Source organism: Protomyctophum bolini, assembly GCF_963924005.1.
Source record: "Protomyctophum bolini genome assembly, chromosome: 1".
NCBI lineage: Eukaryota > Metazoa > Chordata > Actinopteri > Myctophiformes > Myctophidae > Protomyctophum > Protomyctophum bolini.
In genome coordinates this window covers 31452308-31467180 of record NC_137862.1, presented here as the reverse complement: position 1 = coordinate 31467180, position 14873 = coordinate 31452308, and the positions used below count along the sequence as shown (strand labels likewise).

At 41.6% G+C, this 14873-nt stretch overlaps 1 protein-coding gene across 1 annotated transcript; it reads left to right on the top strand.

Annotated features, from left to right (window-relative positions):
* Window positions 1–4090: 4090 nt before the first annotated feature.
* Window positions 4091–11372, top strand: LOC308320027 (guanylyl cyclase-activating protein 2-like; the record flags this gene model as incomplete). Its single annotated transcript, XM_080770326.1, has 4 exons — window positions 4091–4291; window positions 5742–5891; window positions 8076–8187; window positions 11233–11372. The coding sequence occupies 4 exons, from the start codon at window positions 4091–4093 to the stop codon at window positions 11370–11372; spliced, it is 603 nt and encodes a 200-aa protein (XP_080626452.1).
* Between the last annotated feature and the right edge of the window lie 3501 nt (window positions 11373–14873).

The following is a 14873-nucleotide window of genomic DNA, read 5'->3' as shown; positions in this document are numbered from 1 at the left end:
CAGACCGGCCGGCTTCTCCACGGACCCATTGAAGCGACCGAATCCGGATCTTTTGGATTTCGCCCTTGCTGGGAGGGGTGATCAACCAACCAACCAAACAACACACTGCGGGAAATGCACAATTGCATAGTAAATGCGACCTGCCGTAGCAAATATTTTTGTAAAAGTGAAAATATTACTAAATATTACCATTACTCACTGTTATACAACAACATATTATTATTATTGAACCTATGACCCACGGTTCTCACAGGCTAAAGGTAGCTCCCTCAGAGGAGGGAGTTATGGCCAAATATCACGATGCTACAATATCATATGCTTAGAATATTAAGACATTTGTTATATTTATTATGACAATTTCATTAGGACATTTTAATTTAAGAGTAGTGGTAAATTAATTGTACTAAATTAATTAATTAATTAATTAATTGTACTAAATAATTCATTCTATCCACTATTTATTGAGAGTATTTTCTCTCTTGAATTACAGCAGCAGTATTTCTTTTAGAAGCTTAAGTCCTTGTATCAGTAAGTTTGTAGAATAGATTAGTAAAGATACTGAGATATGCAGAATGGGGCAGTAATGCAACTATTAAGGATGCCAACTACCATAATACCTCACAAAGAAAAAGGATCAGTAAATCCCACAAAGAAAAAGGATCAGTAAAAGGATCCTGGCTCGATAAATTCACCCATTCGCAGCCTCGCTTGGCTTTAGTGGAACGAAATAAACCAGGCTGTACAGACCAGGATTTAACATGCCTGGTTTTGGCTAAAATCCTGATTTAGTTAACCCAGGTTTTGTGAAACAGGCCCCTGGTCTACAAGATATGCTACCGCTACACCTCAAAGACACACATATAAACAAAGTCCACAATCACCAGAGGGAGTTAAACAAATCACGTTCAACCCAGATTTGGCTCAAACAAGGGCTTAAATTAATTTCGCTCTGATGGCAAAAACATTGGAATGTCCTACCAACAGTCGTAGAGGAAGGTGAATCCCCATAGTCTCCGTCAAAACCACTCTAAAAAGAGCACTTACGGGTGGCTGCAATTCAAAACTGGTCCTAGTCTAGATATATTTGGCCTTGTGTTCAGTTCCTTGTTTGTTCGTAATGTAGCCTAAGTCACCGTGTTAGATAGCTCTTTGTGATTCATTGAATTTTCCAAGTTCCTATAGTATTATTTATATCTTTGCTCCTAGTTCATGTTTGATTCCTACTCCTCGTGTTCCTGTATTTTTTTACGGATCCTTCGTTTTTGGTTAAATAAACCCCTTGTATTGATAATAATGATAATATTGTACAGTATAATACTTCCTCTGTCCCCCACCTCGCTGTCTCCAACCGTGATGCATACTGGTTCTTATCAGTGTGATGTTGTCTGATAAGGCTCTATAGGATAATACTCTGGTCTGTAGGGAATGGGGATATTGCATTTTGAGTTCATATAACATCTCATCAGACCCAGGGTTTCTGGTTATAAACTCAAATATATATTTTGTCAGACTGAGAGTCTGAGACTCCTTGCATTCAGATGTTTCCGTAGCTAGCTAGATAGATAAAGTATAGCTGCTGCTTAGATGCAATACATTATAATAGGTATTCATGTAGCGAGTATCCCCATAATTCTGCTTAACATTTCAATGAAGGCATTAGCTGTGCGTGTCAACCTCTGATAATTAAATAGCAGGGCGAAAACTAAATAATAAACAAATGCAACATTGAAAACTTTTAAAACATATAGACATGAACCTATATTGTGAAAATATACTGCACCGTTTCAAATACAAACATAAATACCCCTGCTGGCTCCTGCCACTTCTACAGTAGGCCAGTCTTTAGGTCATCCCTGCATTAATCTATGGCCATATTTAACCCAGTGGGAGGAAACCCCTTCAACTAGTCCACAGTAATCCCGAGCAAACACTAAGCACCTGCTTCAATAATTATGCAAAGAGCAGGAGAACCTTCAGTTTAATTAACACCCTGGGGCAACTGAACCCCCACCCCTGAGCGAGCGAGCGAGCGAGCGAGCGCGCGCACACACACACACACACACACACACACACACACACACACACACACACACACACACACACACACACACACACACACAGACACACACACACACACACACACACACACACACACACACACACACACACACACACACACACACACACACACACACACACAGGTATGCCATAACATTATTAATTACTTGGACTGGATAATTAAAAGGTAAATAAACTGCATTATAAATCATATATACCTTTTGCCAAAGCGCTTGTAGAATGTATTTCACATTCACCCATTTAAACAGATATGGTGGAGGAAACCATGCAAAGTACCAACCTTCTCATCGGGAGCAGTTTAGGGTTCTTTAGTGTCTTGCTCAAAGACTCCTGATTTTCATCCTCTCTGCATTATTGTTTTGAGTGATGCAACCACTACAAGGAACAGCAATGTCCGTGTTCACCTACACCTATGTGTTCGTTCACCTACCTACCTACCTAGGCCATGTGGCCATGAGCACCAGTATATGGAGAGAGAGAGAGAAGAGGAGGGGGGGGGGGGACAGGGGAGTTGCACCACTCAGTTCACACAGGTGTGATTTTTCCTGTAAAGTCCAGTCTTCTGTGATTGCTTCTTCCTCCATGTCAGAGGTTCGGGTTTATCTGAAGGTCTAAACTCTTCCTGGTGTATTTCCGGCTTATTACTGAAATCTGAAAGCCTTGAAGTCAAACAGCCAATCATTTTCTTATCATACAACAGTCACAAGCCTATAGCTTAAGAGGCCCAAGTATTGTATCTCCCGAGTACTGCATGCATAATGTCTGACATCTCTCTACCAGCCACTTGGCACAATCGTTACGCGATGCTCAAACACATAATGGCACATATATCCCACCAAATCGCGCCAGCCAATCACAATTTGCCTCCTCACTTTTCAAGTCTTCAATGTTTGTGTTTACACAAACTCTGAAAGCTGGACATAGGAGGCCCTCAAAAAAAGGGAAAAAAATAGGTGTGGGCACCCCATGCGTGACTAACTTTATGCTAATTATCTTTGCTTATGTACATACACCACACTGACTTTCCAGGATGTATACATGTTCTATTAGCTTGGAATCCCCATCAATGATGTCATTGGTAGACAGATCCTTGAACCGTCCACAACACACCAATGATCATCGAGACAGAGTGAGTAGACAGAAATCTTATGATGAGTATTGTTGGGGACCAATTGAACATAATGTTCAATTGATTGATTCAGATCAATTTATTGCAAAAATGCAACGTATACACAACTGTGGTATGTATTTGTTTTATTTGATGACGCTGCTTGCAACGTCAATGTTGCAAGCGTCAATGTTTCAATTAAATTCCATTCAATTAAATTGAGGGAGAGAGAGAAAGAGAGAGAGAGTTTTCTTTCCTTTGCATATATACATAAATGCCAGCATGCTAACTTTCCAGGAAGAGGAAGGCCATCAAGTATCAAATATTCCAATGGCACATTCCTGACCGTGGCAGCTTTATGTCCCCTTGAACCTCGCTTGACCGCAGGTCAGCTATCATAAACCTCTAGTGGCGGCACATGGCAGCACGCAGGTCAGCATTAAACGGGAGATACCGCCATAGAGTAACCTGGGTCAGCTAAAGTTCAAGAGGCCATTTAAACTTCAGGATCAGCTATGTGGATTACAGACTTTAGCTAAAAAGAAATCCCTGTTGGCTAAGTCAACACTTTCCAATCCTGTCAGGCTCTGGCCAGCAAGCAGCATGGGTGCTGTGTAGCAGTCATCATGTGGCAGGCAGAAATATTTTTCACAATGCTTTTCTACCATTGGAATATCAGGATAATCTGTCTACAATTTGCCCCCTGTAGGCAAAGCATTTAGACCCATTTTTCTGTCCTATACTACATTTTGGATTTAAAATGGGACAAAACCAATAAGCTCAAGCGGCAAGATGAGGAGATCGAGATGGACTGACATCGAGATAATCTGTCTACAATTTGCCCTCTGTGGGCAAAACATTTAAACCCAATTTTTTCTTCCTATACTACATTTTGGATTTACAATGGGACAAAATCAACAAGCTCAAGCGCAAGATGATGAGATGGAGATGGACTGCATTCAGAACCTTTACAAAATATACATACAGGAATGTCCCAGCGGATCCTTGCATCTCCACGAGTTCAAGAAGATGTTTGGAGTTCAGCATGGAACGCCAGAAGCACAGTACATGGACGGGATATTCAGAGCCTTTGATATGAATCACGTAGGTGTCATTATGCCGTTGCAAAATACCATACAGTGCATGCATCTTCAAATTAATGTTCAACACTATGTTTGCCAAAACATAGTCGTGAATATCAGCTACATATCACATACAGTATTCTCATTTGACTTAGTTTTACAGGTTAATACCTATTATATATCGTTCTTCAACTGTATTTGCCAGAAGTACATAGCTTATCACTTTAAAATAACCTTATTTCCTTTCTTCCTTCCTTTTTTGGCCCACTCTAGAGTGACTGTGGGTCATATAGCCTTAAGTTCAAGGCGGCATATTGACCTCAGGCTAAATATGGCCGCCTCTGCTACAGTATATGCCCTATAGCGTGGCAGCTGCCATCACTAGGACAATGCAGAGGAAGATAAATCAATAGGCCTTTTCAATCCCCCACATCAGTATCAGTGAAGAAGTCAGAACTTGGCAATATGCCTATAATTTGTAATGAACATGACTTGTAATAGTATTTCTATAGTGTGGCCTCTCACCTGTGAGGACTAGTTCAGCGAATAACTTTGCTTGATGTAATGACTTAATATTCTTTGTCTTCATGCACCAGCAACCATTGAAGAGACTATTATAGAAAAATGACATAACGTGTAGTTTTCATTGACACAATATTCGAGAATGTAGATCATCGGCCTGCCATCCATGTCAAATCTACAATATGGCTCTAATGATTCGTCATGACAACCGGTGACTTGTTGACACATTGTTAACTAGAACTGCACTCTGCCGAGTGCATACTTGCTTGTTGCACACTAGTAGGCCATAAATGGCCTACTAGTGCGCAAGCAGAGCGCGCAAGTACTTTCGACGGCTACAAACCGCTACAAACGGTCAAATCTCTGTTTCTGCATATGTCATTTGTAAGTTGATTAGCGGTATACTGTGGTTACTTTGCGCCCTATGCACCGTCCCAGCCTTTTCGATGCGTATGCACCGTCCCAGCAATGACTAATGACTAGACATACGTATACATATACATTATACTATATGGAGTATGTAGTTGTAATTTGATTAGCAGTATACTGTGGTTACTTGGTGCCAAAAAGTGACAGCCGTCTTTTTCAACCGTTTTTATGTATATGCAAGTCTGTGCCTGGTTTGCTGGGACCAGATACCACATTACGTCATCGTTGAGAGCTGGGACCAGAGTACCAGATGGTGTGTATATGTATGACTAGCTCTCAGTGATGACGTAAGAGAAATGGTCATCTGTGTAATCTGGTCCCACCAGATACCACATTACGTCATCAGTCAAAAAAACTGGCTGTCACTTTGAAGAGACCAAGCGAAATTATTACTTGCGCGCTCTGCTTGCGCAAGTAATTAGTTCAAATTGGTGTGTGTGTGTGTGTGTGTGTGTGTGTGTGTGTGTGTGTGTGTGTGTGTGTGTGTGTCTGTCTGTGTGCGTGCATGCGTGCGTTTTCAGGACAACACCTTGGAGTTCATGGAGTATGTGGCTGCTCTACATCTGGTTCTGCGGGGGAAGCTAGAAGATAAGCTCAGATGGTCGTTCAAAGTGTTTGACGGTGATGAAAACGGCCGCTTGGACAGGAACGAACTCAAGAAAATCATAAGGGTACATATTCTAGAGAACTTGAGTATTTCCAATTTCCAATACATTTACGTTCACTCCGTTACATATCGGATCCAAATATTGTACTTTTACTTCACTACAATAATTTGAAAACATTAACTACTATATAGCCTATATACACACCAGTAATACGCCGAGGGCGAGGTCGTGTGCACGCATCCACCTGGGTGACGGCAGACTGCTGGGCGAGCGCTGGTGCTTTGGCATGGGATGTCAGATCAACATATGGAATTAATTATGTACTGGCCATATATGTAGCGTGTCTTGAGTGTGCAGGGTTTGATGAGGTCAGATCAACATAATGGAATTTCAGAACAGGTCAGCTCCATATATGGAGATCTAAGGGTGGCAGCGTGGGCAGTGTCTTGAGTGTACAGGGTTTGATGAGGTCTGGGCATATATGGAGCGTGTCTTGAGTGTACAGGGTTTGATGAGGTTAGAGCAACATATGGAATATCTAAGGGTAAAGGGTGGCACCGGGGGCAGTGTACAGGTTTTGGCCCAGGTAGGGTGGGGCCTAAATGTTCGGACCTTAACTCTTGTTTTCGACCGCTGCAGGGCGCGTCTCCACTAATACGTTTGGAGAGGGCCCGTCTAGAGTTTGAATGGACAGGTATCAGTCAAAACAGTCAGAACAGGTGAGCTCCAAATATGGAGATCTAAGTGTTTGAGGTCAGATGTAGAGTTGGATTGGCTTTGGATCGATGGAACCACAGCTATGCCCTATAGCGGGAAATGTCCACGTATTATTTTGCCCGAGTTTCAGATCTACAAGCTCAAAAGTGTTGAAGCTTGTAGATCGGCTATTTTTTCCGCAGCACTCTCATGAGCGTCCGGAAGACCTGCAAAACCTGTCCGTCCATCGATCCATCAGTCACGCCACCATATATGGCTGTCAGTCCGTTACACCTTGTGACCCGTCACGCCACAACATATGGTCGACGCTCCATATGGCCGTCTCTAGACAGATCACGACACTGACCTCATAAAACCCTGGATAGCCATACATGGAGAAGACTGGATCATCACCTAGATCTGCATATTTGGAGCCGACCAGCAACTCTACATCTGACCTCAAACCTCAAACCCTTAGATCCCCATATATGGAGCTGACTTGTTCTGACATTCCATATGTTGATCATTCCCCACCCGTCCTTCCTCTTCGATGTCTCCCTTTTGACTGAATCCTGTCCATTCAAACTCTAGACGGGCCCACCCCAAAGTTGTAGTGCAGCCGCGTCCGGTAGCTAGAGTTCTCAACAGCCCAAAATTAAGGCCCGGACGAAAATGAAGGCCCGGCCCTACCTGGGCCCTCATCAAAACCTGTACTCTCAAGACACTGCCCCCGCTGGCACCCTTACATCTCCATATATGGAGCTGACCTGTTCTGACGTTCCATATGTTGATCTGACCTCATCAAATCCTGAACACTCAAGACATGCTCCATATATGGCCAGTACAATATATGTTGATCTGACCCCCCATGCCAAAGCAGCAGCGCTCGCCCAGCAGTCTGCCATCACCCAGGCGGATGCTTTTATGCAACCTTAATGGTAATAATAATCAAAATCTATTCTTGAGTAAGAGTATAATGTATGCCTCTGAGATATAGTGGAGTAGAAGTAAAAGTATTGGAAATTTGAAATACTCAAAATTGTACAGTACAGTAGCCTACAGTACTTGAGTAAATGTACTTAGTGACTTTCCACCACTGAACGTTATCAGTGTGTTGGCTGTAGGTCTGTTGGTGCTGAACCAGTTCCTTTAAGCTGAATAAGTCTAGCTTATTGTAAATACTGGACGTCAACACAGTCTGCTGGGATGCCTCTTAAACCTATTAGAGGCTTATGAACGTTTTTAGCTGCACCAAGCAAATCAACTTTTGTGTAACTTCTACTGCCATTACTAAATCTGATATTACTGTGATATTTTAATTGCATGTGTTTCACTCTTTTGCTAGCCACCATTTAATTTCCTGTAGGATCTTGAAATTCATTTTCAGCATAGGCCTATTTCAAATATATATTAGCGTTGGTGGTGTCCAACATGCATTTATTTCTCTACTTCATGCTATAAGATATCAACCTAATACTGCTGATGGAATGGGTTCAAGTTGGATTAACAGCCATCACAATGTTTAGTAATGTGACTGTTTGATCCTTTCAGGTCATCTATAAGATCAAACAAACCAATGTATGTGATGAGACTGGAACACAGACCCTCACACCTGATCAGGTGACCGAAAGAATCTTTCAGAAGATTGATGCAAACGGTGATGGTAAGTTACATAGATGTACCAATACCAGTTTTCCCTTTCCGATACCGATTCAGATACATACAACTTGTGCGTCGGTCGATATTGAGTACCGATCTGAGTGTGTCATTTAAACAAATTAAACAAATCTAGGGGTTCTCAAACTGGGTTCAGGCGCTGAGAGGGTTCCAAATGGACCCTTACAGGTCTGTAACTCTGAGAGTGTACAAATGGAACCAAATCGACCCTTACAGGTCTGTAACTCTGAGAGTGTACAAATGGAACCAAATCGACCCTTACAGGTCTGTAACTCTGAGAGTGTACAAATGGAACCAAATCGACCCTTACAGGTCTGTAACTCTGAGAGTGTACAAATGGAACCAAATCGACCCTTACAGGTCTGTAACTCTGAGAGTGTACAAATGGAACCAAATTAAATGGTTCCATTTGGTTTCATTTTTACACTCAGAGATATGGTGGTCCTTCCTTGACATTTTGAAGAAAATAGTCCTACGGTATCAGGTGCGTCGGATAAATGAACTGGAAGTGTAGGAAAAAACTGGAATTCTGCACACTGTCTACACTTACATAATTTTATTTAAGCAGAAACGTTGCTGCTTAAATACAATTCTAAAAAGTGTCGACACACAACAGTGTGCACGATTGCAGTTTTTCCTACCCTTCCTTGAAATTCAAAAGTTTGAGAACCACTGATCTACTAGGAATAAATACTTAATTACTTTAAATAATTTAAAATAATAATGTAAACTAGAACTGCACTCTGCAGAGTGCATACTTGCTTGTTGCACACTAGTAGGCCATAAATGGCCTACTAGTGCGCAAGCAGACCGCGCAAGTATTTCGACCGCTGGAAACTATCACATCTCAGTATCTCTGTGAAGGAACGTTTGAAATGTATAATCATTACGTGTAACTATTTGCTACCTAACTACTTTTTTACAGAAAAATGAATCATTGATATGTGATGAAAAAAAGGTATATAAACTGAATTAAAATATATTATACAGTATAATTATTTTATTACTTCAAATTCATTTTGTACTATAGTGATATTAATACTAAATCATGATCAGAGTAATATGTGTCTCTAACTTCAATTTCTGTAATAATACTTTCAAATAATTGTACTTTAATAATTGTTTAAAGCCTAATCTTGACATGAAGGTCTTTATATTTATATCTTTTTCAGTATAATGGTCTTCATTGAAATCTCCTATTATCATAATTGTGGAAGTCGGAGATGATAGATACTTTACCATTTTTTTGAGAAATGTGTTTAATTCCGAAAGGTTTGTTTTAGGTGATCTGTACATAAGAATGATATATAGATCTTTATTTTTTACATGTATACATACGTGTTCTACTTTTTTCATTACAACTACATACAGAGTATGTAGTTGTAATTTGATTAGCAGTATACTGTGGTTACTTGGTTCCAAAAAGTGACAGCCAAGTTTTTTTCAACCGTAAGTCTGTGCCTGGTTTGCTGGGACCAGTTACCTTACCACATTACGTTATCGTTGAGAGCTGGGACCAGAGTACATGGTGTGTATATGTATGACTAGCTCTCAGTGATGACGTAAGAGAAATGGTCATCTGTGTAGTCTGGTCCCAGCAGACCAGGCACAGATTTACAAATTACAAATCACATTACAACTACATACAGAGTATGTAGTTGTAATTTGATTAGCAGTATACTGTGGTTCCTTGGTTCCAAAAAGTGAAGCCAAGTTTTTTTCAACCGTAAGTCTGTGCCTGGTTTGCTGGGACCAGTTACAACATTACGTCATCGTTGAGAACTGGGACCAGAGTACATGGTGTGTATACGTATGTAACTGGTCCCAGCAAACCAGGCACAGACTTACGGTGATATAAACACTTACGTCAGTGATGACGTAAGAGATATGGTCATCTGTGTAGTCTGGTCCCAGCAGACCAGGCACAGATTTACAAATTACAAATCACATTACAACTACATACAGAGTATGTAGTTGTAATTTGATTAGCAGTATACTGTGGTTACTTGGTTCCAAAAAGTGAAGCCAAGTTTTTTTTCAACCGTAAGTCTGTGCCTGGTTTGCTGGGACCAGTTACATACGTATACACACCATGTACTCTGGTCCCAGTTCTCAACGATGACGTAATGTTGTAACTGGTCCCAGCAAACCAGGCACAGACTTACGGTTGAAAAAAACTTGGCTTCACTTTGAAGAGACCAAGCGAAATGATTACTTGCACGCTCTGCTTGCGCAAGTAATAGTACAATAATTCAATAAAGAGTACCAGTAAGACGCTTGAGGGCGAGAAGCGACCTCGCCCTTGTGCACTGGCCATATATGGAGCGTGTCTTGAGTGTACAGGGTGTGATGAGGTCAGATTAACATATGGAATGTCAGAACAGGTCAGCTCCAGATGCACAATGAAAAATCACACCCGTGTGAAGTGCTCTTATCATTATACATCTCATGAACAACTGAATTTATGTGATTGGTTAGCCGACTTGCTCGTCTACATATGACATAACTTTTCCCTTCATTGTCAATGGCATTTAATGTTTGTGTTGCCACAAATGTATGTTTGGTGGACATTTCACCTATACTTTCTCCTTCCATTGTCAATGGCAAATATTGAGATGTGTATGGACCAAAGCTGTATAGGAGGGGCTAGCAGCACCCCTCAAAAACAGGTATGGACAAGGGTTCATTGCCATGGCCATGCAGGCAGGGTTCATGACCATATATAAAACATATATACTGTATATTGTGTGTCTTGGAGACGTGACTAGACGTGATATCACAAAGCGTGACAATTTCTTTATTTAACCAGTAAAAACCACATTGAGACTGAAGTCTTACAAGTATGAACTGGCCAAGAGAAGAGACAAAATAAGTGACACAGCTCTGCCAGTAACAATACATACAAGACAACAGGACAAACATGCAACGCTCATGAATACAGTACCGAAGAAGCTCAAAGGGAGAACAGGAACGTCTAATAACTCAACCAATAAAGGCTAATATATTAAATGTTCTGTCTTTGAAAATCCAGGTCAGATTACTCTGGAGGAATTCATGGATGGGGCTAAGAACGACCCTTGGGTGGAGAACTTTCTTCGCATGGACATCAACCCCAATCCCTACATCATGACTCACATGACGCACAAAAAACTGGAGGGTGCCAAAAGGTGATAAGGTCAATGAATACAGTTTATCTTGAACGGAGAAGCAGGATGGTTTCCATTCAGTTTGTGTCCAATGGTGGGACTCCCTTGCCTTCCGGTGTCTGGCCGATCTACAATTGCATTTGTAGAGGGCCTTTTATCCAAAACGCTTGACGAAGGCAGAGGACAGGAGCAGTTTGAGTGTCTTTGCTCAAGGACAAGAAGCCAGGAGGAGGAGGGGCCGTGGGAATCGAACCAGGAACCTCCGCTGCTCAGATGGCTGTACTGCTACCCCATCCATGTGTAGCAGTGTAGTGGCCAGAGCGTCTGCCTGATGAGCACAGAGCCTAATATCGCCCCCTCACCCACTGTACGTCCATCTGCTTTTGAAAGGAAACATAACCGTCACAATATGAAGGAACACAAAGACTTTGCATTGGTTGTGCATGTGCAATGCAGTTATGTATTTTGATTCTGTTTTTGTATTTTTTTCATGCACACAGAACATTAAAGGTGCCAACTGGAACCAGATTGGAACTGATTTGTATGGCCCCTTTTCCACCAAAATAACTTTGGTTCTAGAAATGGTACATTCTTTATTTTTATGATAGCTTTATATCGCATCTGCATCTGACACACCCACTTTGGTTCCCACTCCAGGGCAAGAAGAAGTATTTTTTGGTTCCAGTTCCGAACCAACTTTTAGGGATCTAAACCAACCAGAACCGGTTCAACCCCGGTGGAAAAGCGGCCTACTGTATAGTGATGCCATAGATAGAAGAACCAGTTATGGTTCCAGAAAGAACCATATATTTGAATGGTTCTATAAAGAGCCCTCATCCACTTCCCTACACTAAACTGGTGTCTCTCAGCGCTCTAATGATCTGCTCCTTCTCCCCCCACCACTACACCAAATACCTTCGTTGAAAATAAGAGATCTGCAAGCTCACAGCACCATACAACGCAAGGCATCATGAAAATGTGTATCTGCTATTTTTGCCAAATGTTCGCCTACTAGGACATGCCCACACTTGCTGGGGTTTAGTGGTTAAATAAAGGTGCCTCAAATAACCATTAGAAAAGGTTATTTCGTTTAGAACCATAATATGAGGCAAATGAAGAAACATTCACTAAATGGTTCTTTAGTAGGTTCTTTGGAACTATTATCATCTAGATTCTAGAACCAAAGTACCTACCTGCATACACAAATTCTATCAACCAATTTAGGCGTTTAGCAGACCAGCAATTACAAATGGAATGAAATTCACCAAACTAAAGTAAAAGTAAGGTAACCAACATTAAATAATGATTATGAACCCTAGTGTTGTTATTCTTGGGCATTCTTTGGTAAAAAAGGCTGATCTATAAGCTCACAACCTGTCTCGTTACACCATATGTGTAGGGTTTTAACTTTAAGTGGTTAAATAATTGCAATTCCCTCAAACCTCTCTACTCTAGTCAAGCTACGCTCCAACATGTATTTTGTTTAGAATACAGCAAAACAAACAATTCCCACATTTTACTGACTTTTCACCTTTTGTTATTAGATTACACTGTTAATATGATTAACATCAAGTACACAAGTACAGTTTCTGTGGTTTGAGCCTAGTAAACCTGGAGAACTGGAAAACTGGACAGCAGCTGCCTCCCTGTGGCAGCGAGAAGTCATAATAGGAATTAGCTTATACACCATGTGATGTATAAATCCCCGGTCAGGATCGGGTCAGGTCAAATATAAAGTTATTTATGAAACAGAGGACACCTGACTGTATATATATATGTAACACATGGTGCACAACTGCACACAGTAGCCTACATGACTCACACTGACACTGTACTAACACACATCAATTTGAACATCATAAATCACTATACTGACCCACAATATTATTGTATTAGGCACTCAAAAAAATAACATTATTTTCTTTGCTGTTGATTAATATTTTTGAAACACACTGTTACACATGTATGGCATGAGAGGGGAGAATACTAAGACAACAACAGAGAGATTCATTGTATACCTAGGGCTACATTTACTCACTTTCCTCCAGCGGTCCTTGATGTGGCTGTTTCAACCAATCAGATTGCTTCCTCGAAACGACCTGTGGTAGAATGATAGTTAGGCACTACATGGATCCGTATCTATAAACTGTCACAACACACAGCGTTTACCTCATACAGTAACATCATCAGGTTGGTGTTTGATGTATTTTGGAATCCTGATATGGTTGTTGTTGGCTCTGTGAGGTCAATTCAATGACAAATGAAATATTGTAAAAAGGAATAGGATATCCCCACAGTTTATTTATACACCGTGTATGGACCCAAAAACGTATCAAATGAAGAAAAAAGGCAATGTCTCTTTTCCGTCTTTTCTTCATTTTTTTTAACAAACAACATGTTGCCCATCAAGATCTTTATTCACTGTTCAAGTCATTATGGCCTATTCATCATTTGGTTGTTGTCAGATAGACTTAGACTTAGTTCCTCCCGTTCCTATTGGAACATTGGGCGACGAGTCCTCTCCATTTACTCCGGTCTCTGGCGACCCTTCTTGCTCCGTGCCAGCTGACACCCATCTCGCTTAGGTCTTCCTTCGCTGTCTGTCTCCATGTCTTTTTTGGCCTCCCTCTCTTCCTCTTTCCACCTTCTGGCATCCAGTCCATTGCCACACTTGCCGGTCTCTCTCTTGGCAGTCGGAGTACGTGTCCAGCCATTCTCCTTCTCCTTTCATCGATGATGACAGACAGTGGTGCTACCCCTGCCCTTCTCATCACCTCCTCATTGGTGATGTGGTCTCTCCATGAGATCCTCACGATGGATCTTCGGTGGAAGACATCCAACTTGTTGGTGGTGTTGGCTGTCTTCGTCCACGTCTCACAGGCGTAGGTCGCTGTTGGGATGACCACTGACATGTAGAGGCGTAGCTTGGTGGCCGTAGAGATGGTTTTAGACGACCAAATGTTGAGGAGACGCTGAAACACTCCTGCAGCTTTGCCAACTCGGTTGTTGACGTCTTTCTCCACGTCTCCTGTGTTCGAGATGTTACTTCCAAGGTACGTGAAGTTGTCAACATACTCTATGTCATGTAGGCCTATAGTGAGTGGTGGAAGGTGTTGGTATTGTCATGGTAATGACATTGGTAATGGTCATGGCCTCTGTCTTTTCTTGGCTTATCCGTAAACCGACCTTATCTCCGTGCTCATGGAGACTGTTGGTCAACTCTTGGAGTGCAGGCTGGGTATGACTTTACAGAGCCAAGTCGTCCGCAAATTCCAGATCGGCTAGTCTGCCCCCTCCCCACTTGATACCGAAGTTTTTCCCGGTGACGGGATCACAAAGTCGATTGTTATGATGAAGAGCAGCGGTGACAGAATGCAACCCTGTCTTACACCGGTCACGATGTCAAAGTCATCGGTTGTGCCGTTGTTGGTTTTGACTCTGCAAGTGGAGTTGTGGTACAGGGACCTGAAGATGTTCACGTACTTGGGTGGTACACCATACAGCTGGACGATCTGCCACAGTAATT